This window comes from Python bivittatus, unplaced genomic scaffold, assembly GCF_059951505.1.
Source record: "Python bivittatus isolate LINGU-HERP-01145 unplaced genomic scaffold, Pbiv_v1 ctg000020_np1212, whole genome shotgun sequence".
NCBI lineage: Eukaryota > Metazoa > Chordata > Lepidosauria > Squamata > Pythonidae > Python > Python bivittatus.
In genome coordinates, this window is record NW_028277030.1 from 49,965,284 (window position 1) to 49,993,069 (window position 27,786).

Here is a 27,786-nt window from a genome sequence, read left to right on the forward strand (position 1 = left end):
GGCTGGCGAGAAAGGCAAGGGGATGAAGCTCTGGCGGGGTTGAAGGGGGGCTCCGCCACTCCCGTTGAAACAGGGAAAGGAACGGCAGCCTCGTCACTTCACTCCGGTTCGTGAGAGGGAAAGAGGGTTGATGGAGGTCTCGGCGGGGTCGTGGGGGAGCTGATGCGGGCTGCTAGTGCTTCCTCTGAACCCCCCGTTCGCCTCTATATCCGCTCCGCTCCGAGCATCTGCCGTCGCCTTCCCCAACCTGCTGCCTGCCAGATGTGCTGGCCTTCAGCGTCTGCAATTCCAGCCAGTCTGTAGGCTACCGCATCTGGAGGACACCAGGTTGCGGAAGGCGGACGTACCACCCCGCGCCCACGCTTTGCCCTGCTTTCCGTAAGCTTGGCCCAGTCAACCTTCGGCCGCTCCAATGAAGGAGCGGAATTTCTGAGGTGACAAAATGGGTTACCCCTCCTCGGACTTCAGTGGGTCCCTCTTGCAGGCTCGCTGCGCTGTGTAAACAACCCTCATGGCACGTCAGAAACTAGCACTAGAGCAGATTGTGTCGGGACATCTCTTCTGATTCCCTTCTCTCGCTTTTAATATTAGCTCAGGGAACAACTGAAAATAGCTGTCTCTGCTTCCCTTCTAGACATAACTAGCCTCTTAAGGTTCCACCACTCCATTCTATTTCTGGTGTAGTTTGGTTTTTCAGTCTTGTTCTAGGTTCACAAAGAACATGTGCAGAGTGCTCTACCACTGAATTGGGGAAAAACATTAAAGCTGTAAGACTACTGTTAGATCTTTTTTGGAAGTCCTTTTCTTGGCACCTCCGTCAAGTTAAGCGTGATGGATGATGACTGGAGAGGATGTTTTGGGTGAGAACACCTTTGTTATGGTTTGTTCTTTCAGGCAGAAAATAACAGGATTCTGATAGTCTTACTGATTATTACTTTGGCTTTTTTTCCCCCCCACACGGATGTATCAGAATCTGCCTACTTACCACCTACCATTATTTATTTATTAGATTTCTATTACACTTTTCATTCAGGAGCTCAAAGCCACATAGTGCTTTCTCCTTCTATTTTCTCCACCAACAGCAACCCTGTGATGCAGGATGGGTTGAAAGAGACTGGGCCAAAATTATCCAATGAGCTTCTGTGACTGAGGGTGGACTAGAACCTGGGTCTGACTGCTCCTAGTCCAATACCCGTAACCACTACAGTTGGAAAACTCGTATGAAAGGATCTGATTGTTGAAATATTTACATATTTATTAGACTTATGTCCCACCTTTTGTTCAGGAGTTCAGCATGACATACATAATGCTATATTCTCCCATTTTTTTCTCTGCAGCAATCCTGTGAGAAGTAGATTGGGCTAAGAGACAGTGACTGGCCCAAAGTAAACCCAATGAGCTTTTGTGGTTGCCATTCATTTAAAATGATGGACAGTTTGCAGGCTACGTGTGGCCCTTAGATTACATGGTGAATATAAGCCAGTAGTGTGACATGGCTATCAAAAAAGCAAAAGCAGTTTAAGGCCACACCAGTAGAAAAACAGTTTCTGAATCACAGGAAGTGATAGTTTCACTTTGTTCTTCATTGGTTCTTGAGTACTGTGCTCAGTTCTGGGTATCATAAAAAGAATTCAGATAAATGGAACAGGTGTAGAGATGGAAAACAAATATAACTAAGGGAAACTAAATCATATGAGGAGAGATTGAAGACATTGGGCATGTTTAGTTTTGAGAAGGGATATGTAAAGAAAATCAGCATTCTTCAAATACTGAATGAATGTCACGCAGAAAAAGTCCATGACATAACCTATTCTCTATCAAGCATAGAATAAATGGTTCCAAGTTACAAGAAGTCAGATTCCAGTTAAAAGCTAGGGAAAACTTCATGATGGGAAAAGCAGATATGGTTCCAACGGTGAAACCAATTACCCAAGAAGTTCTTTGCTCCCTTTCAATGGAAGTGTTTAAGCAAAGTTTAAATAGCCATCTGTCAGGGATAGTTCATTTTTGGTTTCCTGCACTGCACCTGGTTTAGATGTGATGGCTGAGATAACCTCTTCCAATCTACAATTCTCTGTTGGGTGAATTGCTAGCAGATTATTTTATGGTGGTGAAGAAACTTCCTTTCTCGGTTTGACTGAAAAAAGCATTAGACAGCTTGGTGGGCTGCCAAGTGACATTATTTTCCAAAAAAAACGGATTCATGGAAGAGAGATGAAGGTCCTCCCTCCCACAACTCTGTTTAAAATGTGGGATGGAGATATGTGCATATGTACAGATACTCTCTTTGACCCTGGGCCAGGCTGTGTATTCCTGATATAAAATTATGTTTGTCTTGTGGTTTAGACTGATGTCCTAAATTTTTCTGCCAAACCTAGATGGGGTATACTTAGGAAGAGCTTATAATGGGAACAGAGGAGGAGGAAGATGGAATGACACTTTCTAATCTATATGGCAGTAAGTAAATTTGATTGCTTTATTTTTTTGGGCACATCAGAAAAAAGTTCTATTGTATGGTATTGTCTAGAAGAACGGTGGAAAAAAGCCATATAACATATTTCAAAAGGTTCAATTTAGGTAGATTCTTGTGTATGACTGTTATAAGTCATACTGTGTCAGGAGTTATTCCTGCCAATGGTGCAATATCATAACTTCATTTCTTGCACTACTGAAGGAGGTCAAGAAAAGGAGTTTGCTGATAAGTTCTACTGTATGTTATTTTAACAATCTTTTTATTCTTCAAAGGCAAAGTTGTGCTGATGAGCATAGAATATCCTCTTGATTATGATGATATAAGCAACTCTTGACATTGTTCCAGCAATTCTCCTGGCTGATAGGACTAGGCTGGTATTACTGTCAGTTAAATAGACAGAAACTAGGCATTAGAATTTCTGAGGTTTAATGCTAGATTATGTTGTAATGTCACATTATTTCTGACACAACAATAATTGATCAATTATTCTTTTAATGTACTTTTTATTTTATAAAATCAAGCTGCTGAACTCATAGTTTGAACAGAGATGCTAGTCTCATGGTGCTTTTCGAAATTCAAATTTGCACTCAAGAGTCAAAGGCATGGCTTCGATAAATAAGCTGCTACTATTGCAGATAAAAAATAAAGAGCAACTTCTGTAAATTCTAGGAATCAAGCCATATTTATATCAGCCCAGGATTTAAATCCTATACATTTTTCTCACCCTTGCATGGTAACAGATTTTTTGTCATTTGCTTATTAACTTTGGATGTGGAAAGCACCTGTACAATGTTTTGGTAATGGTCCTGTCAAGTCTCAGACTCCTTCTGACCTTACCTGCTTCAACCCTCACAAGTCCCCTCTTCCACAGTTACTTTTATTCCACAGGACAAAACATATAGGTATTTCTTTCCCCAGGTGTTATTAGTCAGGAAAAATGCATGAGGAAAAGTTTAGAAAGCTTATTTTCTTATATCTTTCATGTTCACTTTTAAACTGGTCCCAGTAACTGGATTTTGGGGAGGGGGAAACTGATCAGGAATTTATTTATTAATCATATTTATGACCCTCTTACTCCTGATCAAACAAGCCCACAGTGATTCACAATATCAGTCAAATATTATCAATCAAATCACAGTTGCAAAAACATAAAACCACAGATACAATGTAAAATCAATAAAGAGAGAGAAGCAAATCAGTTTCTGTTTCAATATGTTTGGGTACAACCTCTGGTATGTTTCATGATAGATTAGATAAAATGCTTTGCTGTAGGATTATTGTTAATGTTGTTTGTAGAACAACCTATTTTATCCCTTGTATATTACAGTTATTGCATATGTACTCATGAATGACTAACATAATCTTTTGTGGGGTATTCTTTCTATTTGCAGTTTCTCCTTGCGAAGGAGGAGATGGCGACGAGAGTTCTGTGGATATTTATGATGGCTTAGACAGCACTCCAGTTGTTTCTAGTATGTTATTTGAACTATGAAGTTTTTTTTTTTACTTTATTTTCCTCTAAAAAAAAATATGTTCTACTTTCCTCTAAAAAAAAAATAGATATTTTTCTCCCCCTATAGAAGAGCCTGGTGAAATGCTGAAAACCTGATGAAACAAAGACAGTCTCAAAGTAATTCAAGGAGTTTTATAAGCTTGATACCACCTCCAGTTTAGTAGCTTACTCTTCCAGGCTTTCAGTGCTAGGGGATTTTAACTTTTCTTGAGTGTGTGTCAAAGTCAGCTCAGAATTCATGGCTGCCAGGACAACTTTGGATTTCTCCCAGATCATCACAGGTCCTACTCATGGGGTGGGGTTTGGTGGCAACACACTGGATCTGGTATTTATTTCAGTGTAGATGAAACATGATCTGGTTACGGGGACATTACTAGCAGTTCCTTGTACTAACATATCATTTTCAGCCTTAATTGTGAGGCTCATGCCACCACCAGCTTCTGTATTGGGGAGAAACATATTTAAATAGCCTGTCCCACATGCCTTATGGATCTGTCTGGTTTTCAGAGGGGGCTTAGGGAATTTCCCAGAGATTTAGCAGGCAGTTTGATCAGTCATCTGCTTGACCTCTGATATACAGAGGCAGCAAAGGCACTACATAGGATTGCCTCTCCCCATTTATCACTCCTGGGGTTCTGCTTGGTTTAGTGACGAGCTCCAGGACATGAAATTAAGAGACAAAATGGTAGTGAAAAACAAGGAGCAAATATGATAAAATATGGGTATGAGCCAGATTAAGAGTTGCACCATGGCAGTAAGATCAGTAAAGCATTGTTAAATTCTTCACGCTTACTGCATCCGTGGAATGTTATCTAGTTGTACTGTTTAAAGTGACCAGAATCTTTGGGGGAATCTTAGAGTGGAAAAACTTCCAACAAGCCACTATGACTTTTTGCTAAGTATTTTGTACTTATCATGAATCATACACATTCACTTGGAGCTAAACACTGCCTAGGCAAAGAGCAGTCACTGGCAATTCACTGAACTATAAAAAGGAGGAAGAAGTACAGTACAATCAGACTTGCAAGATTCTGTTATTATAGGCAATCTCAATAAAAGTAGTTTTAGCCTTCCTCTGGAATTAATTTCCTTGTCTAGTCTACCTAGTGTGGCTAACACATGGGTTAAAGTATCAAAATGAGGTAATTACCAGTTGTACATTGCCACTCAGGGCTGAGTTGGAGCTACAGTGGAAGAAGTCTTGACTTGGTATCTGGATGGGGAGAAACAGGCTAAGATTTAAACCCAGCAAGGCATAATGACCATTAGTTCAGAAGCCTTCCATTCCTATTACAATTCCATCCTTAACTCCAGATGGAAGTGCAGTTCCCCAGAAAGAACAGGTCTGCAATTTGAGGTCCTCCTGGACCCACTCCTCCTGTTGAATGGTTGGTGGAAGGCATGAGTAGGAGAGTCTTTGCCAGTTCAGTTAATGTGCCAATGGAATGAGATACACTTATGACTGGATCACCTTATGGTTGGATTACCCAGGAGTACTCAAAAATTTGTGTTCAAACTGGTGTGAAATACCTCCTAATGGATGAGAGCTGATATTGTAATACCTTTGCTGTAGAGCAGCATTGGCTACCAGTCTGTTTCCAGGTGTAATTAAAGTGATGGTTTTCACCTATAAAGCCTTATATAGTTTGGTTCCTGGGTACCTTTGAGACTGTCTACACCCAGTAGGAACTAACAGAGAAGGTATGTTGTGAGTTCTTACCCTCTAGGAAATGGGTAGATTGGGTGCTCAGAAATTAATCTTTCTGTTATGGCCCTGCTATTTGTAATATTCTCCCACCTGAAGTTATGATTGCTACCTCCCTACTAATATTCAGAGTGGCATTAAAAATGCTACTCTTCCATACAGCTTTGGAGAATGAATACTGTTGTTACATCCAAACTAAATTTTGTTAGGTTCTTGTTCAAAACAGTTTTAAGAGACTGTTTTTGTAAAAATTATTATTTTTCTCAATATTAACAATTGTTTGATATATGATTGTTTTACTGTACTGGTTGTGAGACATTTAAGAGCCTTCCACTGAAGCAGCATACAAGTTTTATTAAATAAATAACTATCTCATCGGGGATTTGAACCTAAATCTGCTGTCTGATTATAATGCAGTGCAATAGAAGTGGTTTGCCCTCCAAAGAAGGTATATATATAAGTTAATAATTATAAGATTTGGCTTTAATACTGTATGAAATAAGAGTAAATAAAATAAAAATAATGATATTTGGCTTAGTTTTTGTGTGTGGAACCACAGAGTCACAATGTGAAGCTTCTCATGTGATTTCCAGGGTATGTGCTAGCCAATCATTACTACCAGCTTAATGATGCCTAGTAGTCTTCTTTCAAAGAAAATGAAGTATTCTTTAAAAAAAACAATCTCTTCTTTTCATCTTTCCTGCTTCAGTCAATTGTGCTACAAAAGTGCCAATCAGAAGTAGTTTAAACCTATTTGATGAAATCCTGATTGAGGAAGAAACAGCCAAGGAAGCTACTTTCAATGAAGTATGTATTTTAGATTGGTAATACATCAATGAAATAAGTTGCAGCTAGATAACTGTAACATTTCAGTTATATTTGTGCTTATTCTAACACATATAATTGAAAGTATTGTTGAACTTCAACATTTTCTGATTTTAAAATTTACTTTATAGAATTAAACAGAAGTTGCAGTTTGGATCCTAAGGAGAAAGGGCTTGATTTGGAATTTATTAATAATGAAATTTAACATAGTCAAAAACTAAAGCATAATTAACCATACTAACTGGATTTTGGCTTCTTTTGCTTTACAAATAGCACTGTTTGTCCATGTTGCAATAAAAATGAATGGAATACGTACTTTATATGTACATGTTTAGTTGGGGGTGAAAACATTTCCTTAAAACTCAGAAAACATTTGTATGACTTACTAAAACTATATTTGCTGTATCCAAAGTATGTTTTTTTTAATATAAATGAGGAAATCTGTGTCTTACAGTTGCAGGCTGAACATGAGAAATGTAAGCAACAACTTCAAGAGTTGACGAAGAAGCTTCAGGAAATACAAGAACAGGTGATATGACAATAAGTGGTAGGATCCATGACACACACACACACACACAGCAGAAAGTGCAAATGGGAAGAGCTTACTTCATGAAAATGACTATTTTTGAAAATATAGTGATAATTTAATAGAGTGCTGTAGTTATCATAAAACATTTAGCCTTGAAGATTAACATAATCCTATACATATTAACACGTTCTGGGCAGTGATAGTGATTTTCAGGACAGCGTCAGTAGGATTAATGGCTAAATCGGCAATCCTATATGTGCTTAACTAGGAAACATTAAATTAAATATGTTTAGAATATAACATATTTTTCTTGAGCTTGTTACAACAGAAAACATAATAAATTTAAATACACATTTTTCTTGAACTGATAACTTTATCATGTTTTTGTTCATATATGCAGTTTATAATCTGTTAAAGGTTGATATGTCTTTTCTGGCTTAGAATTCTCTTCTAAAAAGTGAAAATCAGTCCCTTAAAAAGAATATTTCAGCACTTATCAAAACAGCTAGAGTGGAAATTAACCGCAAGGATGAAGAAATCAGTAATCTGCAGCGAAGGTACGGAAAGTTGAGTTACACGTTGTTTTTGAAAGAATTTCATCTGTTTTTCAAAGATGAAAAAAGTAAAGAAAGAAAGAAAGAAAACCCTAACTCAAAATAGAAGTGTTCTTTCCATGCAAACATTTCCAAGCCCATGTGAAAGTTTGGTATCGTAAAGAAAAATTTATGCTATTAGCATTTATGTATTTATATTTCTTGAGATAAATTTTTAGGATAAAATCCAAACTTAATTTTATATAGAGAAAACACACTGAAACAAATGTAGTAAAATTGATTGTAAAAGTACAACTTGACTTCTAGTGGCATATTGATATAGTCTCTTGTCAGCAATGCAGCAATTTGCCGTTGCCTCTTGGGGTTTTTTTATTTCTTTCTAGCCTAGCCTATAAGTCTGGTATTCCTTGGAGATCGTTCATCCAGGTACTAAGCAGGCCCTGCTCTTCTTAACTTCCAAACTCAGACAAGATGGGTTAGTTGCTGCTACTTAATAAGACAAGCTAGTTCTGCTTTAAATATAATTAAGTTTGGGTTTCATTCAGTATTGTTTAAAATATCTGGATAATTCTTTGGGAGTGTTTATCTGCACCAAATAATTGATTGCATTCCTAGCTTTATGTTTACTATACCTTCCCCTGGGTATTTAATCAAAATCCCAAGTTTGAACATAATACCAAGCTGTTCCTTGATTTGTCTGTTCAGTTGCATGGAAGGAAGAGTTAATGGGATGATGCACTGACCTACATGTTTACATTCTATTTTTTTATAATATTTTTTATTAAAGATTACAATTAGAAAACATAAAAACTAATACAAGCTACAAAAAAATAAGAATAAAAAAAAGTGTAGAAAAGGAAAAAAAATAAAAAAATAAAGAAGTAACTTCCCCCTTCATCACAACAAGTATAAACAATTTTAGTAATTTTTCACCATCTCTTAAAATACAACAGGTACTCTCTTCATCTCATATCTCATCTCTTAACTACAGGTAATCCCCAGTTTAAGAATGAATTCCATTCCCAAAGTCTGTCCTTAAGTTGAATTTGTATGTAAGCTGAAACAGTATTATTGTAGTATTGTGTATTTAACTCAAATTATTGTGAATTTAACTCGAATTTTGCTACACTAGGCTCCGTTCTTAACTATGGGTCATCTGTAAACTGGACTTTCTTAACTCGGGGACTACCTGTATAAACAAAATCCAGAAGCCTCATCATTCATTCATTATCAGCAAAAGCCCATTAAGGATTACCAGAAATAACTACATATCTATTTTAGCCTTGATCAAATAAACCAACTCTATATTCCTTCCCTGTACTTTTAACAATCTTGGTCTTTAATCATGTCCTTCAAATTATGTCCTAAAGTTTCTTTTCTTTTATTTTCTTTTCTTTTCTTTTCTTTTCTTTTCTTTTCTTTTCTTTTCTTTTCTTTTCTTTTCTTTTCTTTTCTTTTCTTTTCTTTTCTTTGTCTTGTCTTGTCTTGTCTTGTCTTGTCTTGTCTTGTCTTGTCTTGTCCCTTCTCAGAGGATCCTTCAAGACTTTAACAGATCTTAAGAAAAGGTTATCCAAATCACTCTTCTGGTTTGATACTTGTATGCCCCCTTTAATTATTAAGACACCAACTGGTTTCATTTGTATGTCCAGTATATCATCTTGTTCCACATATGTTTACATTCTAGATTATTAGCTCAGGATTCTGCACTTGATTCAATGTTCATATCTCTGGTGAAAATGTTATTGAATCTGGTGTCTTTGCTTTCTTAATGGTTATAAAATGATATTAAAGTTAAAATATATCTGTTGGATATAAATATGTATTTTTCTTATTTTTGAAGACAAAACGTAGTTGCATATAGATCCCAAAACTGGTCTAACCAAACATAGTTGAACACGTTACATTGAATTCTGGGTATTGATGAATAAAAACTAGGCTGAGATGGAAAGAGAAGGAACAAAATACAAGAATATCATTGCCATACACTTGAGAGTTCTCCCTTTCTGTGTGCTTAAAATTAATGTAGGCCTTAAAGCAATTATTTGCAGAACTGAATTTAGTTGTTCAATAAATAGTTTAATCAACACATGATTTGATATTAGGTAGAGCCAATTTTAACTGGTGGAGGTACACTTGTTCTGGTTATTTTGGTTGAGGTGTATGACTGAATTAAGAAATAGAAAATATTAAATTGGTATTTTTTGTACAGTAATCAGTATCTGTTTTCATCAGTTGCAAAAATTTCATCTGTTTATTGATTGTGGTAGAGGGTATATAGCCTTTTTAACAGCCTAACCTTATTCTCTTTTACTCAGCTGTGTTATTATTATCTATGTTTGTATCTCAATTATCTGTACTAGTTTATTTTTAGAGCAAAATCCAGTGAGACATGCGAATTAATAACTTTAGATTTGAAATAAAATTATGCTTTTATAAAGTAGTCCTGGGAAACTGCATGAATGCCCAATCTTTGCAATTAAAAAATAATTTGTCTATTGAGGGATGGCCATAGTGGTAGAGTACATACTTTTTATATGGGAAATCCAAGGTTTATTCCCTAACTTCATTTAAAATAGGATCAGATCAAGTTGTAGATAGATCTTGTGTATCAGTAAGAGAGAAGCAGTCCTATGTTCTTCAGCATAATTTGGTATATTTTTTTTTCTTCTGATGTTTTCAGGTTTTCATGTAAGACAGTCCTCCATACTAGATTGAGTTTATAGGTAATAGGTAGCCTTTAGAGAAATTATTTTTGATCTAATTAAGAAATAGTTTTTGCAACTTATTGGTGATCAAAAAGTCTTATTGATTTAATCTAACTGATCTGCATTAACATTTTTTAAAAATTTATAAAATTTTTGTATGTGGTTACTGTTGTGAAAACTATTCTACAGTGGTAACGAATGAGTCAGGCATAAAACAATTCTTACCATAATCATACCATATCACAACTACAAATACCTGGAGCAAAGCGATATATTCAAAAGATCAGTTGTTTAAATGTAAACTAAATTTTGATTTAGCATTAACTTTTAACTTTGTAATTTTAAAATCTTAATAAAATACTATTAAAATTTTGATTTAGCATTATAAGTGAGATTTTGCTCATACAATCTTCCCCCATTCTAGTTACAGATCTTAGGAAGAAGATGAACCACATTTACCCATTTATATGGGGCTTATAAGCCACTCCAACCAGAACCAACTCTAAATGTTTCTCAACTTGCTGTGTTGTCCAAATCTGGACAATTTGTAGTTGACTATGTTTTTTAATAAAATTATTAAGTCTAATTCTTCTTTATAAAAATCTGAAGGCAACAGTGTACATATTTATTTAACATGCTGGCCTTCCTCATTATTGCAACTTAATGCAAGCAATTGATACTTTACTAGAATGTTAAGGCTGTTTAAATTTTGAATAGTTGTTTTACAATGTAGCATATTAAAATAGTCTCTTTATTAACAGGTTAATGGAAGCTCCAGTTCATCAGAGTACCTACAGTAGAACATATACAAGGAACTTCGAAGGATCAAAACCAAAAAATAAATCCAGAGATTTCATTCCAGAAAATAATTCAAAAGCAGATCCTAAAAGTAAACAAGAATTAGCCAAAGATGTATCTCATAACTATTCATCTTGGGATACAGAAAATAAGAAATTTCATTTAGAAAAAAAAGATACTTCTTATATATCTCAATCTCATCCTGAACAGCTTCACAGAGATGGTGTTCAAACAAAGCTGATAAAAGTTGACAGCTCTTGTGATAAAGAAAAGGGGAAGAGGGAAATGAAAGATAATGAACATTATAGTAAGGATAATGACTGCAGATACAAAATAAAAACATACAGAAATGTTGGAAGTCCTGTTGATGGCATAGTGGATGCTCCTGGAAAGTCACAAGTTAACCCAGAAAAATTAATCAGAAATGGACTGTGGAAAGATAGAAAAGACTTAAAAGTCAAAAGCAGTTGGTATGAAGAAAAAAGAACCGATAATGTCTCTTCTACTAAGGAAAAACAATCAGTTCCTAAGGACAAATTAATGCTTAAAACTGAACACATTAGTGATGATAGGGTTGAAAAATTACAAATCATAAACCAGAAGGACTTAAAAACACAGAACAAAGAGGAAAGCAGTAGTAGACAAAAAAACAGACAACCCAATAGATATGTAGAACAACAAAGAACTGGTAAAGTTACTAATCCCCCCGAAAATAATACACTTGTCAGAAATCCTAAAGAATTAAGTAAAGGTTACATAGAGGACAATAAAATAAAACATACTGATTGTAGGAAAAATAAAGGAACAGATGATCCTGGGCTCCAAGGAGGGAAGTCATCATTGCCACACAGTTCTAATAGAGAGAGAAAACCTAGTAACTCAAAGGAAGATAGCAGAAAATGTGAATTTGAACGCACCCATTCAAAATCAGATAAATATCGAACAGAAGCAGAAAGGAAAAATGAAAGAGACAAACCTAGAGAAAGCAGAAATTCTCGAACTGAAAGACGAAATTCAAAAGAAACTCCACAAAAGATAGTAAAAGAAAACATTAAGATAAAAGACAGTGTGAAGAGAGAGAAAAAGAAATCCTTTCCACCCAAAGAAATTGCCAAGATAGTTGAGGTTATGGACAAGCAGATGCCCACTAAGATGGAAAGGGATGAAGAGCAATCAAAAAGCAAAGACTTAAAATTGAGCTTCATGCAGAAACTAAACTTAACTCTATCACCTGCTAAGAAACAGACAGACAAATCCAAAATAGCAGCAGAGACTACTAACGAATGTGAGATGGAAGGTCCAAGTCAGGAAATAATATTACTACCCACTGAACCAACTAATGCCACTAGCGAAGCAAAAATGCCTTTGGGACCAATCCATAACAGTCCCCTTCAAACCAATTTGGAAAAAATAGCATATGTTTCTGAGATCAAAGCAAATCAGCCAAATGAGACTCCAGCAGAAATTTTGGATATTAAGCCACCTAAAGCATCCCCACAAAATGCAACACTGCAGCATGAATTGATTGGTAATGAGAAACTCCTCCATCCTCCTGAGATTGAGATGCAGGGATCTGAGGAAATATGTGTGGCACCTAGCCTAGCAAATCCCATGGATCCAGATACACTGTTAGATCATTCTTTCAATGACCTGGAGACTGTAAGTTCTGTAGATTTTGATACATTTAGTGTAATAGATGAGATCAATGGGACGGATTCAGACTCATCCATGACAAAAGAAGAATCCAGTAATTGTGCAGATAAAAAGATCTTGGAGTGCTCTGAAAAAGAAAGCATATCTCCTCTTCATAAGACTACTATAGAAGATGATAAAATACTATGTGTAAATATTTCAATAACTGACCAAAAAGCTGAAAATTCGAATCCAAGCTTTCCTGATCATGGAAACCAAATGGAATCATGCAATAAAGGGTTAAATGCTACATCTCAGACAAGAGACTCAAATCCAGTTTCAGTTGATGATGATAACTCAGTACTGAGCATTGATCTAAATCATATGAGGTACATCCCAAAAGCAATCAGCCCTCTTAACAGTCCAATACGACCCTTGGGTAAAATCTTCAGAATGGAAAGCTCTTACAAAGGACCCGTGACAACTTATAATACAGGTATACTTATCATATTTTTGTTGTACTTGTTACAAAAATGTATTCCTTTTCTGGCAGGATTGTATGCCTTTGGAGGGAGTGTCTTTATGCCAAAAGAAAACAAAAAAGTCCGTAGCATAATACAAAGTACAGCAGTAGCAAACTCATTTTTCCTTCCATCTGTTTACTTCCTGCTGGTTGGAGGTTTGGAGATGAGCTTGAGTACTGTACTTTCTTTCTTTCCCACTGATTAATATAATAATTCCTCATCTAGTGAAACTACAGTTTACCCCAGACCTGCAGAATACAATTTACTCAAGCCCCAAAAATGTAGGTTACAAATTATAGTTTGATTCTGGTTTGCAATGCTAATTTTTAGGATTTGCTCAAAACTTATTTTGGTGATCCAGGTGTGAAATAACCAACAAGCTTCTGTTAAGCTGTGAGGCAGGTAGGAGAAAGTCCTTACAAGGATGGGTAATCCAGCTTCCAACTTTTGAAAAACTGGGTCAAGAAACTGGCATAATTCTCAGTTAGTCTCACACTGAAAAAAAGATGATATTAGAAGCGTGGCTTTAATTTTACCTCCTCAAAAGCCAATTAGATAGGTAAGTTTCTTTTTAGATATTTCTTATGAAAAAGCAGTTTGGCTGTAGTGGAGGAAAACCACATTCTCTTTCATATCTGTTCAATCATCTTGGTAATTAATGATTCAATTTATGCAGCATTTTCCATTGAGGTTTAATGGGGAAATGCTAGTTTCAAATTTCTAATCCCAGAAGCCTTACTGGATGGCTGTTAGCAAATGCTAGATCTGAGTGAGTGAATAGATATTACTAACATAATAATTAACTGGAGTGTTGATCCTAAGCATATTCTTTTAATTCTAAGTCTGATTTCCAGCAGAACTGAATTGCACATAGTATAATTGGAATCTGATTCCAAGTTAGATGGCAGCTGTTGTAGTACTTTCCTATACAGTAAGTCTACCATATTTGGTCAGCAGAAATCTGGATGACTACTTGAGATACGGAAAAAACTATCTGGCTTCAATCTGGTGATCATATAGATTTTTGCAGCCCAAATAGGGTAACCCTACTAAATATGCTACACTTTAGGTGCCTATATTTTAAGGATAAACTTGGCATATCTTACTTCTGAGTAAACAAAGTATGCACAGCTACAATGCAAATCCATTTAACTCAACATTTAACTTTAAACCTCATATTCTGAGGTTGATCTTTTAGATTCACACAGATTGTTATATGAACATTGCTTAAGATTTTTAGTGACAGTTTATTGAAATGTGGAGTGCAACTTCAGTCTTGTCAACAATTAGTTGCTAGAACAGTGATCCTTAAAATCCCATTATAATTTATGTTGCATTTCCAATATTTAGTGTGAAGTGGTTTCCATGAAAACATTTTTTTTTCAGTTCCAAAGATTGGTTTATTTTATTTTTACCCAGCTCTTCTTCCAAAGAGCTCAGATCTAGCATCTGTAGTCACCCTTGAATTTTGTCATCCTAACAACTCTGTAAAATAGGTGAGGCTAAGGGAAAATGTGTCTAAGCCAGTTATGTATTCAGCTTTATGGCTGGGTAGGAATTTGCATATAAATCTCTCTGCTAATATATTAGTCATTATACTATATAGCTTCTCAAAGCTGCCTCTTTAAAATGTGAAATGCAGAGTTATTGGCAATTATAAGTGGAAATATTTAGTCCTGAAATGAACAGCAACTGAATCATACTGTAAAGCAGTTTGTTTTGACACTTGCTTTTTGGAGTGATATGTTACTAACTTAATAACTGTTCTATTGGTCCTAGATGTTGCTCCAGATAGTGCAGTTGTTTATCTGGGGAGGAACCATTCAAGTGAACTCAACAAAGAAAATCAAAAGCCACTTTGCAGTGATCACCAAATCTTAGAAGAGTCTCAGCTAAGCATGTCTTCAGATGAATTAGAAGAAGGAGAAATTGTAAGTGATGCTGATGATGAACCTAAAATAGAAAGGAAATCTGAAAATAGTAAAAAATTGAAAAGAAAAACATCTCCTGAGAGATCTAATACATCCAAGAATACATGCAACCACAAGGCCAAATATGTACCTTCCAACGAAGGTCCTGGAAAATTGGCCTCTGGGAAAAAAAGTAAAGAAAAGCCTAAAGATGGAACCGCAATCTTCTCAAAGGAAATGAAGAAAAATAAAGCTGTGAGCATTGATTGTCTTGAAAAAATAGTTCAAATTACTGCTGAACCTTCTACTCTACATGAATTTATGCAGATGCTCAAAGCTATAAGAAAACAAGTACGGAAAAACTATATGAAATTTAAGATACAGTTTCCAATACAGCAGTTTCATAAAATAATAGATTCATCAGTTCTGAATTTTACATCTTTGGTAAAATATATTGACTTCTCTAAAATGTGTAAATCAAATGAGGCCATAAAGATAAATCTCTGTGAAGTTATAGAATCTGAACTCAGTCAGATTAAAAAAAATACTGCAATAGAATATCTATTTGAGAAGCAACAATCAGATATGAAGAAAAAATTGTGGAAACTTGTGGATGAACAACTTGATTTTCTGTTTGATAAAATAAAAGAAATTCTCCTAAAGCTGTGCAATTTGATAAGTTTGGGAAATGAGAATGATGATAGTAAGCGTGGCAAAAGAAGGAAAGAAAGCTCAAAATACCTTGTCAATAATAAAATTGACAGACAGAAATCAAAGAAACCAGGCTTAAATGCTAGAATGAAAAAGCTGGAAGAATGTGTCCTTCCAAAACCAGTTATAGGTAACTGTCTGTCTAAGGCAGATCACCAGGAAACAAATAAAATAGCTACCCACAAAAATATAGTTACAAAATATAAATATTCCCATACAGATAGCACAACACATTCTCACCCTGAAATTGCACATTTTAAGCAGAATTCCACAGAGGATACTGCTTTGAAAACTGGAAAATACGAAAAGGAGGGATTGGATATGATTGGAGATCCTCACAAATCTGATATCAGCTGTGGACCTCTAACAGAACAACAGATGTCTGGGCTGACATTCAATTTAGTTAATGACGCTCAAATGGGTGAAATGTTCAAAAGTTTATTACAAGGCTCTGGCCTTTCAGAAAAGAGCGTTGACTTCATTGATGAAAATCAGTGGGAATTCAGAACACCAGAAAAACAAATTCCAGAAGGTCAGAACTGTGGAAATAATCCTGCATATGAGACTGAAGAAACAATTTCAAAGGAAATCCAGGTAGAATCAAGAGTACTTGATGGCATTAAGTGGCCCATAGTTTCACCTGAAAGAGATTCAACATTTTTAGCTAGATTGCAAATGCCCATTGATCCAAATATTCTAGATGAAAGCTGTATGTTTGAAATTCCTACTAGCCCTACCTTGAAGAAAGGTGAGGTATGTGTTTTGGAAAAACCAAAATCTCTTGTTTCTTCTATTCTTTTGGAAGACCTAGCAGTGTCATTGACTATTCCCTCTCCTTTGAAGTCAGATGCTCATCTTAGTTTCTTGAAACCTGACGTATTTGGATCAGTTCCTGAAGATGTTCTAAATGCACACTTCAGTGAAGATGCTCATCTAGAAGAGGAGGATGCTTCTGAACAAGACATCCATTTGGCTTTGGAATCTGATAATTCAAGCAGTAAATCAAGCTGTTCTTCATCATGGGCAAATATCCCTGCTGCTCCTGGATTTCAGTATTGTCCAAGCCTTCCAATGCAGGCAGTAATAATGGAGAAATCAAATGATCACTTTATTGTTAAAATAAGGCGTGCTGCACCATCTACCTCTCCCACTGATCAAACAGCCATACCAGATGAACCACTGATCTCTGTCATTGAAAAAGAGAAGGATGAAATTATGTATGAAGAAAATCTTGGTACTTTAACTTCCCAAAGTATCCCTTCAGGAGAGATAAAAATGTCTAAAGAAGTTATAAATACTGATGACTCTCAAAAAAAAGTGGATAACCATATTATGGAAAAGCAGGTTTCTAACTCATTGGAACTTGTGAAAAAAACATCTGTCTGTCTTGAGACTGATTCAGTTCCTGACTTTTTTGAACCTCAGCAAGAATTCCATCCTGGTGGTGATGTTAATACTGTAGAATCCCTGCTTCATAAAAACAGACAAGAACAATCCTGTAGCATCTCTGAATTTCAAAGGCCATTTTGTAATACAAGCCAAACTCAAGGCCCTAATTTGCTTGCTTCCAATCAGGCATTGCATAATGATGCTGCCTCAGAAAGACAACCTGACTTGCAAGACCCTCCTGAGGAACTAAGGATATCTGCAGTGTCTTTGGGAGAACCCTCAAATAAAATAAGTCAAAATGCAGGTGCACCCGAGGTTTTTAAGCTTCCTCAAACAATCCCCATGAAAGTGTTCCAGGAACAAAATATACCTTGTGCTAAAGTAAAGGATTTCCCAGTTAGGTCAATAGTAGTTCCACCTGTGGAACAGCTATCCTCTCAGAATCATTTTGATATACATATGGGCTTAACTGATGAGACTCCTACGGAAAATAAACTTAATTCACAAGATCTCACAGAACAGTCTGCTTTAAATTGTAGAATGAGAAGCTTATGTAAAAATCAAGAGAAACATAAAGCAGATAGTCATTGTGAAGTAGCTGATGTGTCAAAGACTGATGATGAAGAAAACGTAAATCAGCTAGACATATCTACAAGAGATGGCAATTTTGAAAAAAATATTACTCTTAATATGGATGGTCAAAGATGTCCAATTAAATTTGACAAAGAAAGCAAAAAAAGGAAAAAGGAAACAGAAGAAGCATCTAGTGCAAAAAAGCAAAGAAAGGAAAGTAATGAATTAACTTTTAAAAAAACTGGCAAAAATAGCAAAAACTCAAAAGAGAGAACTTCTGTAGCCTCAAGTTCACCCAGTACAAAGCCAGCCTCAGTCAGGGACAAAGATCTATTATCCTCAGCATCTTTTATGTCACCATCAAATCTATGTGCCAAAAATATCATTAAGAAGAAAGGAGAAGTTGTAATTTCATGGACAAGGTAAGAATACTGAAAAATGAACTACAGTTTTGACTAGGAGAGTGAAAGTGCAATAGATCGAGATTATGTTTTGCTTTCTAATACACCACATCATGGGCATTAGCGCTGCTTACTCCTAATTAAAGGATTTTGGAATGCTGAATAAGAATGCATTCCCATTGTAGATCTCATTAAACATTATGGCATTCCTTGGTAATGAGTGCATAGCTATCATTTACTGCAGGCTCAACTTCTTTAATCTTTGTTCTGGCAGAGATAGAGTAAATATGCAGTCTTCCATTACTTGCTATGAAAATTGTATAAGCTGAGAGAGGGGAATTTAGAAGCCACTCTGAACATATGGTACAAAATTGTTCCCTCATCTGAATAATAGGGATGTGTAGTTTGTATATTGCATTGTGTATATCTGTAACAGCCAGTTTCCATCTGGAAATGTCAGCATTTTACAATTGAGCATAGTAGAACAAGTCATTATCAATGCATTTGCAACATTTATTATCCTTAGTTCAAAAAAGACTCTCAAATCAAGTCGTAATGAAAACAAATGCTAAAGGATTTTTAAAAAAAGACCTCAAAATGATAAATGAAAAAGCCTTTGCCTAACAGTTGAAAGTTGAAAACAGTGATGCTGAGGCATGGATCTTTGAGCAGAGCATTATGTGAATCTTTTGGTCCCAGCCTCTGGTTCTGCATCTTTAGAAGGCAAGGGCATTCCACAGAGACATTTAGAAAATTAATTCAAGTGCATGAAGAAATAAGCAGTCTTAGTCATGCATGCTTTTCCCAGAAGGTGGGCTATTATATCTGTGGCGGCTTTCTTAAATAGACCCTACAAATTATTGTTTTGCAAATGGTGCTAGAAAGCTCTAGCAGCTCTCTCCCTTGCACAAGTAGTTTCTAGAGGCCCCTTTAGGAATCTGAGACATTGAAGTATTTTACCTATGTAGCCTATATGTTGTTGGACAGTAAATGGAAAATATCTGAAGAGGAGAGAGGATGAAACAGAATGACCACCAGGAAATTAGTGAAATAAAAGAACAAATATTGATTGCTTAGATAACCTGTAGTTATGTAATTTGTCATTGAATTGATTTTTTTTCTTTTTCTTATTGGTTATAGCTTTTATATTGCATACATGACTAACTCAGATGTTCTAGAGGTTCAAATCTGCCAGCCAGTTTCTGCTCAGAGGCCATAGTCTTAACTCTTCACTAAAAAGTATTTCTGAATTTGACTTTTTATCAGTTCTACCTCAATTGAATGCTAAAATTGGAAATAGTTGTAATACTTTAGATTTTGTTGTTGTTGTTCAGTCGTTAAGTCGTGTCCGACTCTTCGTGACCCCATGAACCATATTGCGCCAGGCCTTCCTGTCCTTCACTGCCTCCCTGAGTTTGCTCAGTTTCATGGTCATTGCTTCAGTGATGCTATCTAACCATCTCATCCTCTGCCGTCCTCTTCTCCTTTTGCCTTCAATCTTTCCCAGCATCAGGGTCTTTTCCAAAGACTCCTCTCTTCGCATTAGGTGACCAAAGTATCTGAGCTTGAGCTTCATTATCAGTCCTTCCAATGAGCAATCAGGGTTGATTTCCTTTAAGATTGACTGGTTTGACCTCCTAGCAGTCCAGGGGACTCTTAAGAGTCTTCTCCAGCACCACAGTTCAAAGGCATCAATTCTTCGGCGCTCAGCCTTCTTTATGGTCCAGCTCTCACAGCCATACATTACTACTGGAAAAACCATAGCTTTGACTATGCGGATCTTTGTCGGCAAGGTGACGTCTCTGCTTTTTAATATGCTATCTAGGTTTGCCATAGCTTTCCTCCCAAGGAGCAAGCGTCTTTTAATTTCATGGCTGCAGTCTCCATCTGCGGTGATCTTGGAGCCCAAATAAATGAAGTCTGTTACTGCTTCCATTTCTACCCCTTCTATTTGCCAGGAATTGATGGGTCCAGATTCCATGATCTTAGTTTTTTTAATGTTGAGTTTCAAGCCAGCTTTCGCACTCTCCTCTTTCACCCTCATCAAGAGGCTCTTTAGTTCTTCTTCACTTTCTGCCATTAGGGTGGTATCGTCTGCATATCTGAGGTTATTGATGATTCTCCCTGCAATCTTAATTCCGGCTTGTGATTCTTCCAGCCTGGCATTTCTCATGATGTACTCTGCATATAGGTTAAATAAGCAGGGTGACAGTATACAGCCTTGTCGTACTCCTTTCCCTATTTTGAACCAATCGGTTGTTCCGTGACCGGTTCTAACTGTTGCTTCTTGGCCTGCATACAGATTTCTCAGGAGACAGGTAAGATGGTCTGGTACCCCCATCTCTTTAAGAATTTGCCACAGTTTGTTGTGATCCACACAATCAAAGGCTTTTGCATAGTCAATGAAGGAGAAGTAGATGTTTTTCTGGAACTCTCGTGCTTTCTCCATGATCCAGCGAATGTTGGCAATTTGATCTCTAGTTCCTCTGCCTCTTCGAAACCCAGCTTGTACATCCGGTAGTTCTCGATTCACGTACTGCTGAAGCCTAGCTTGTAGGATTTTGAGCATAACCTTGCTAGCATGTGAAATGAGTGCAATTGTGCGATAGTTTGAGCATTCTTTGGCATTGCCCTTCTTTGGAATTGGAACGTAAACTGACCTTTTCCAATCCCGTGGCCACTGTTGCGTTTTCCAAACTTGCTGGCATATTGAGTGCAGCACTTTAACAGCATCATCTTTTAGTATTTTAAATAACTCAGCTGGAATACTGTCATCTCCACTAGCTTTGTTGTTAGCAATGCTTCCTAAGGCCCACTTGACTTCACTCTCTAGGATGTCTGGCTCAAGGTCAGTGACCACACCAGCATGGACATCAGGGATATTAAGATCTTTCTTGTATAGTTCTTCTGTGTATTCTTTCCACCTCTTCTTAATCTCTTCTGCTTCTGTTAGGTCCCTGCCTTTTTTGTCCTTTATCATGCCTATCTTTGCACTAAACGTTCCTTTGATATCTCCAATTTTCTTGAAGAGATCTCTAGTCTTCCCCATTCTATTGTTTTCCTCAATTTCTTTGCATTGTTCATTTAAGAAGGCCTTCTTATCTCTCCTTGCTATTCTCTGGAAATCTGCATTCAGTTGCTTATATCTTTCCCTTTCACCCTTGCTTTTCACATTCCTTCTTTCCACAGCTATTTGTAATGCCTCATCAGACAGCCATTTTGCTTTCTTGCATTTCTTTTTCCTTGGGATGGTTTTAGTTGCTGCCTCCTGTACAATGTTACAGACCTCCGTCCATAGTTCTTCAGGCACTCTGTCTACCAAATCTAATCCTCTAAATCTATTCATCACCTTCACTGTGTACTCACAAGGAATATGATCTAAGTCATACCTGAGTGGTCTAGTGGTTTTCCCTACATTCTTCAATTTAAGCCTAAATTTTGCAGTAAGAAGCTCCTGATCTGAGCCACAGTCAGCTCCTGGTCTTGTTTTTGCTGTCTGTATAGAGCTTCTCCATCTTTGACTGCAAAGTATGTAATCAATCTGGTTTCGGTATTGACCATCTGGTGATGTCCATGTGTAGAGTCGTCTCTTGTGTTGTTGGAAAAGAGTGTTTGCTATGATTAGCTTGTTCTCTTGACAGAATTCTATTAGCCTTTGCCCTGCTTCATTTTGTGCTCCAAGGCCAAACTTGCCTGTTATTCTGATTACTCCTTGACTTCCTACTTTAGCATTCCAATCCCCTATGATGAAAAGGACATCTTTTTTTGGTGCTAATTCTAGAAGGTGTTGTAGGTCTTCATAGAACCGGTCAACTTCAGCTTCTTCGGCATCAGTGGTTGGGGCATAGACTTGGATTACTGTGATGTTGAATGGTTTGCCTTGGATACGCACTGAGATCATTCTGTCGTTTTTGAGGTTGTACCCCATTACTGCCTTTCCCACTCTCTTATTGACTATGAGTGCAACTCCATTTCTTCTAAGGGTTTCTTGGCCACAGTAGTAGATATAATGGTCACCCGAATTAAATTCACCCATTCCCGTCCATTTCAATTCGCTGATTCCCAAGATGTCGACGTTCAATCTTGTCATCTCATGTTTGACCACATCCAGCTTGCATTGGTTCATAGATCTTACATTCCAGGTACCTATACAATATTGTTCTTTACAGCATCGGACCTTCTTTTCGCTTCCAGATACATCCACAGCTGAACGTCCTTTCGGCTTTGCCCAGCCGCTTCACTCTTTCTGGAGCTACTTGGAAATGCCCTCTGCTCTTCCCCAGTAGCATATTGGACACCTTCCGACCTGAGGGGCTCATCTTCCGGTGTCATATCTTTTAGCCTTTTAACATTGTCCATGGGGTTTTCTTGGCAAGGATACTGGAGTGGGTTGCCATTTCCTTCTCCAGTGGACCACATTTTGTCAGAACTCTCTGTCATGACCTGTCCGTCTTGGGTGGCCCTGCACGGTATAGCTCATGGCTTCACTGAGTTACGCAAGCCCCTTCGCCACGACAAGGCAGTGATCCATGAAGGGGATACTTTAGATAGTATCTGATTTTTAACTTTTTCTTTAATTAATGTTATTGTTGTAATTATGTAAACATGCATATTGATATGCCCTGTTTAACATATACACTGTCAAGCCAGCCATCAATGGGATCAAGAGTAACCCATGAATAGTATTGTGATATTTAGTAATACCTCTGAGTGAGTTGATCCTCTTATTCTATATGCATTGTTGGTTTCCTCATCCTGTATAACATTCTGTAGCTGACATTGAGTATAGCTGAGGAGTGGTGAGCCACACTGGCCTAATATTGTTCCAAGTTGAAATTCTATATTCATTTTTACTGCTTCATCAGGCAAATGATGCAAGATAATCAATACGCTTTTTTTTTTTAAATGTCCATTGGAAATATCTAATCTGTTTCTTTTAAATAAAGGAACATGATCTCATAGGCAGTCATTTTGTTTTGTTAATCTAGTGCATGGAGTAACATTATCAGTCATCATGCTGATCACTGCTCTGAACAAGTTTTTGAGCAATGTCAAAAAAAAAAAAAGTATTAACTGGTAAAATTACCAGAGTTTAATTTCAGAATCAGTTTTTTTATCCTTTGGCTTTGAAATTCACCTCTTGTTTTTAAATTATTAACATGGATGAAATGATAGTGATTGGTTTCTTATCAAACAAGTCAGTATTCACTAACTGAAAATTAACTTTATATGTTTGTTACAGAAATGATGACAGGGAGATCCTACTGGAATGTCAGAAAAAAGGACCTTCAGGAAAAACATTCACTTCTGTTGCTGAGCGGTTAAAAAAAACTCCAGCTCAGGTATGTGTTTGAATAAGAATCAGTATTTAATATGTTTCATTCTCATCTGTGTATTTGCCTGAGTGAACAGAGTATACCATATTCACCTAGAATAAAAATAGTTCAGAAATTAAGACAAATTCTGCCCCCCTCCAGATATTAGCCATTAAAAGGTTATAAACACAGACAAAAATTCTGCATACTGCCCAACTTCTCTACTTCACCAGTAGGACTACCAACTCCAGTTTAAACAAAAATTAGTGTTGTGCCAGAGATGGATCTGTTAAGCCCAACTTATTACATGTTATGGTTCTGGAAATTGGGGAAGAGATCCTTGGAGAAAGAGAGGTTGTTTTCTGTTTGCAAAAAAGAAGTTAGTAGAGGTGTTTATTCTAGGCTTCAACACAAATAGAAATCTAGACATGCTTAACTTTGTAGGTAGTTTTGCTGAGTTCAATAGCTCTTCTCCTAGGTGAATATTTTAGGACTCCTTTTCAGTTAGTGCACTACCCCAACCCTGTTCTCATTCTTCTTTGATTTTGAGTATCTACAGTGGAGAACCTCTCTATCTATAGAGACCCACTGTGGCATTGAGGAACCTGATTGTCCAGGGCCCTCACTCTTATGGAGACCCTTCTTGAATAGAGACGTTCTCCATTGCAGACACTTGTAGTCTAGATATGGAGGCCATCAAGACAAGGTCAGAAATAGTGTAAATATGGAATCTGTGATGTCATATTTTATTGAATTAAAGTGCTAAAGAGGAAAGGTAAATCAGAAAAAAAGATGTAGCAAATTGTAAATTGGTCTCTAAGTTAATGAAATAATTGGTAGAACAGAAGTGAATTAGTACAATTCATTTAAATTAATAATAATACTGTTTCTATATAGATTTTAAATGCAATTTTATCTGGTTTTAAATGCAGTTTATTCTACCATAAAAACTATACAGGTAGTCCTCAGTTAATGATGGTAATTGGGGCTGGAATTTCCATCACTAAGCAATGAGGTCATAAAGTGCAATGTCACGTGACTGCATTGCTTAGTGATGGAAATCCCAGCAGTCCCCATTGCCATCATTAACCAAATCCCACCGATTGTTAGGTAAGGACTCGCCCTGATCTAAGCCATTCCTGGCTTGATCTCTCCCAGCCCTGAGCCTTGGTAAGGTAAGGGACTGCTGCCTTTTGAACTACCTCCACCCGCCTATCTCCCCCCATCTCTGCCCTTTTAGCCACCCTGTACAGTGGCACTCCTTGGCAGCAGTGGCGCTGGGGCTGAAGTAGAGGCCCGGGGCCTCCAGCAGTCTCAGCCAGCTGCCGCTGCCCCTGGGCCTCTAATTCAGCCCCAGCGCTGCTGCCGCAGAGGACTGCTGCCTCAGGCCCCATGCCACAGCCAGACACCCCAGTGCAAAGCCCCTGCTCCCTGTGCTCTGCCAGCCCTTCTGTGCCCAGCTGACCTTCGCCATCTTCTTCCCATTGCTGCCTTGCATAAGACCAGGCCGGGCACACCTCGTCAGCAGTGGGACGAAAAAGACAGCAAAGGTCAGCTGGGCGCAGCAGGGCTGGTGGAGGGCAGGGCAGCATCTGGGGCTTTGCGCTATGGTGACTGACCATGGCGTGGGGCTTGAGGAAGCATTCCTCTGCGACGACAATGCTGGGGCTAAGACTGCTGAAGGCCCCAGGCCTCTACTTCAGCCCCAGCGCTGCCACCGCCACCACCGCTGCTGAGGAGTGCTGCTGTGCAGGGCGGCCAAAAGGGTGGAGATGTGGGGGAAGAGGCAGGTAGGGGAAGTTGAAGTGCCCCTGCAGTCATAAGTGTGGACAGGCTGTTGAACACCCGAATTTTGATCACCTGACTGCGGGGTGCTGCAACGGCCATAACTTTGGGGACCAGAAGTAAGTACCATTCATTCATTGCTACTGTAACTTCAGATGGTCACTGAACAAATTATCGTTACGTGAGGACTACCTATATATGAAATTTGAAATGTATAGAAGTGGCACATTTTCTTATGAGGAATCAAATTTTTCTCTTTTGGGGGGTGCCTTCAAGTCAGTTTTGACTCCTGGTGACTGCCTGGACTAGTCCTGCAGTTTTCTTGGCAGGATTTTCGGAAGTGGGTTGCCATTATCTTCTTCCTAGGGCTGAGATAGAGTGACTGGCCCAAGGTCACCCAATTGGCTTCGTGCCAAAGGCAGGACTAGAACTCATGGTCATCTGGTTTCTAGCCTGATGCCTTAACCACTATATCAAACTAGTTAATATTGTAGCATAAAATATGCAATATTTTGGATTGTGTTTGACCTCTTTTAGTGGAACTATGTTCCATGATTATGGCATAGGTAATAGTTAGGATGAATGGCTGGTGGAACAGTGGAGTCTGTAGGTTCTAAGTGCCATGGGTCTACATTGAAACAGATTCCACTCTTCAGTCAAGTAGAATGAGTAAATTACAGAAACCAGAGAAAGTCTTTATCATGATTTTCTTTCTCTATAATAAAATAATTAATCCTACTAAAACAAGTACCTGTAAGGACATACAAATGACATCTTTGATTTGGCTAGTAGACATTTCTGTGACTGGCAGCATTTTTTTCTAGCTGCCATATTAATCAGAATTAATATAATTGATTCACTTACCTGACTGCATGTCCATATGAATGCATGGGGGGTTGGGGCAAGGGGGAATGGCTTGAGATGCTCATTATTTCCCAGGGAAAAGGCCTACTCTGTAAATTGTTTTATATTTTAAGCTCTAAATTTTATGTTTTCTCTCCATAGGTTGAAGAAAGATTCAAGCAGTTAGTGAAGCTATTCAAGATGTCAAATGGCAGTTAATAGCTACTACAAATGAAGGAATCTATGCACATCTATGCACTGTGTGTATGTGAGAAAGAAAGAGCGCATGCTTTCCAAGTCTGAATAGCAGTTTGTTGCATGTCCTTTTACCTGTAATCTAAATGTTTCATTTATTCTCATAGATTTTATTGTAAGACCCTGTTTTTTGGAATTAGTAACTGATACTCATTAAATACATCAAACAAATTATAAAACTCACTAACAACATTGCACATTTTAGAATACAGAGGGAGAAGAAAGTACTATGGCTTGCACTTCCCGAGCTGTTGTGAATTTTCTAAGCTAAGACTTTTCTATCTACGGCAGGTGCCAAAAATCATTTGCAAAATACAGAAGAATAAGGTATTTATTCCTTCTTCTACTGTGTCAGAACCCATATTTTCATTATTTCGTATTTTCACTTTTGGGATAGCACAAGACCAGTTGCTAACATACATGGGGTTGTTCTGGGCTGAACAGTCTCATTATAGTTTGTTGATCAGAAATTAAAGGGGTGTGTGCTAACACAAAGCTATGACTCCATCAGTAATCATGAGAAAACTTAAAAGGAGTGTTGAGCATAAACTCTCCTTTTTTTCTCTTTTAGGAAGTGCAAATATGAATTTTGAAGTTTGCAGTATATTTTCCAAATCCTCATATATGGCTTATTAGTTAGAATTTGTGAGGAACTAGTATATAGTGTTTATTTTACAAATAAAATACCAATATTAACAAAATGTTCCTCTGCTTAAGACCCTATATTATTTTACAGACTAATGTAAAATTGTTTTTCATATCCAACTTTCACTTTTAAAGCAAATTTGCCACAAGCTAACTTAAAATATTATTTCTCTTTTAAATTATATCTATCTGCAAAAGTACCCAGGCATTTTTTTTGAAGTGTGCAATCTGAAATGTAATCCCATGCTTTGATTAAAAGCGTCAAGATTAAAATTAATGATAATCCAATTAAATTGATCTATGCTCCTGTCCTGATAAGACCCAATTTTTGAAGGGTAAAGATTTTATTTCAGCATAGAATATGTAAGGTACAACACCCACAAAGTACCCCATTTTTTAAAAAATCTGCCAACATTAAAACTCATCACATTGATTAAAACTGATTTTCTGCTATACTGACTTGGAGATATATGGGGGGGGGAGGAAGGGAGGTGTGGCGGTGGTGTAAAGATGTGCATGTGTATAAATTGTAAGTTTTAAATGTTACTTTCCTGTAAATAATGTACAGTATTCTATATTGTGTAAAATATTGTGTTTAAATACAATTCTTTACCTGTAATTTTTTTTCTTTATTAAACATTTAGAATCATAAAACGACATTTGTGCTTCTTAACAGTACAGAATAGTAAGAAAGTCGGTCT

The 27,786-nt window shown here is 37.1% G+C and overlaps 1 protein-coding gene across 2 annotated transcripts; it reads left to right on the top strand.

Moving 5' to 3' along the window:
• Positions 1–27,722, top strand: CASP8AP2 (caspase 8 associated protein 2). Of its 2 annotated transcripts, none has more exons than XM_088138531.1 (10): positions 1–106; positions 2,379–2,457; positions 3,865–3,945; positions 6,401–6,498; positions 6,971–7,045; positions 7,487–7,602; positions 11,066–13,230; positions 15,038–18,263; positions 23,485–23,584; positions 26,348–27,722. In XM_088138531.1, the coding sequence occupies exons 2-10, from the start codon at positions 2,406–2,408 to the stop codon at positions 26,402–26,404; spliced, it is 5,970 nt and encodes a 1,989-aa protein (XP_087994657.1). In that variant the 5' UTR covers positions 1–106; positions 2,379–2,405; the 3' UTR covers positions 26,405–27,722. The 2 variants fall into 2 exon arrangements, with proteins under 2 accessions (XP_087994657.1, XP_087994661.1); XM_088138535.1 differs by lacking the exon at positions 1–106 and adding an exon at positions 177–860.
• The last annotated feature ends 64 nt before the right edge of the window (positions 27,723–27,786 follow it).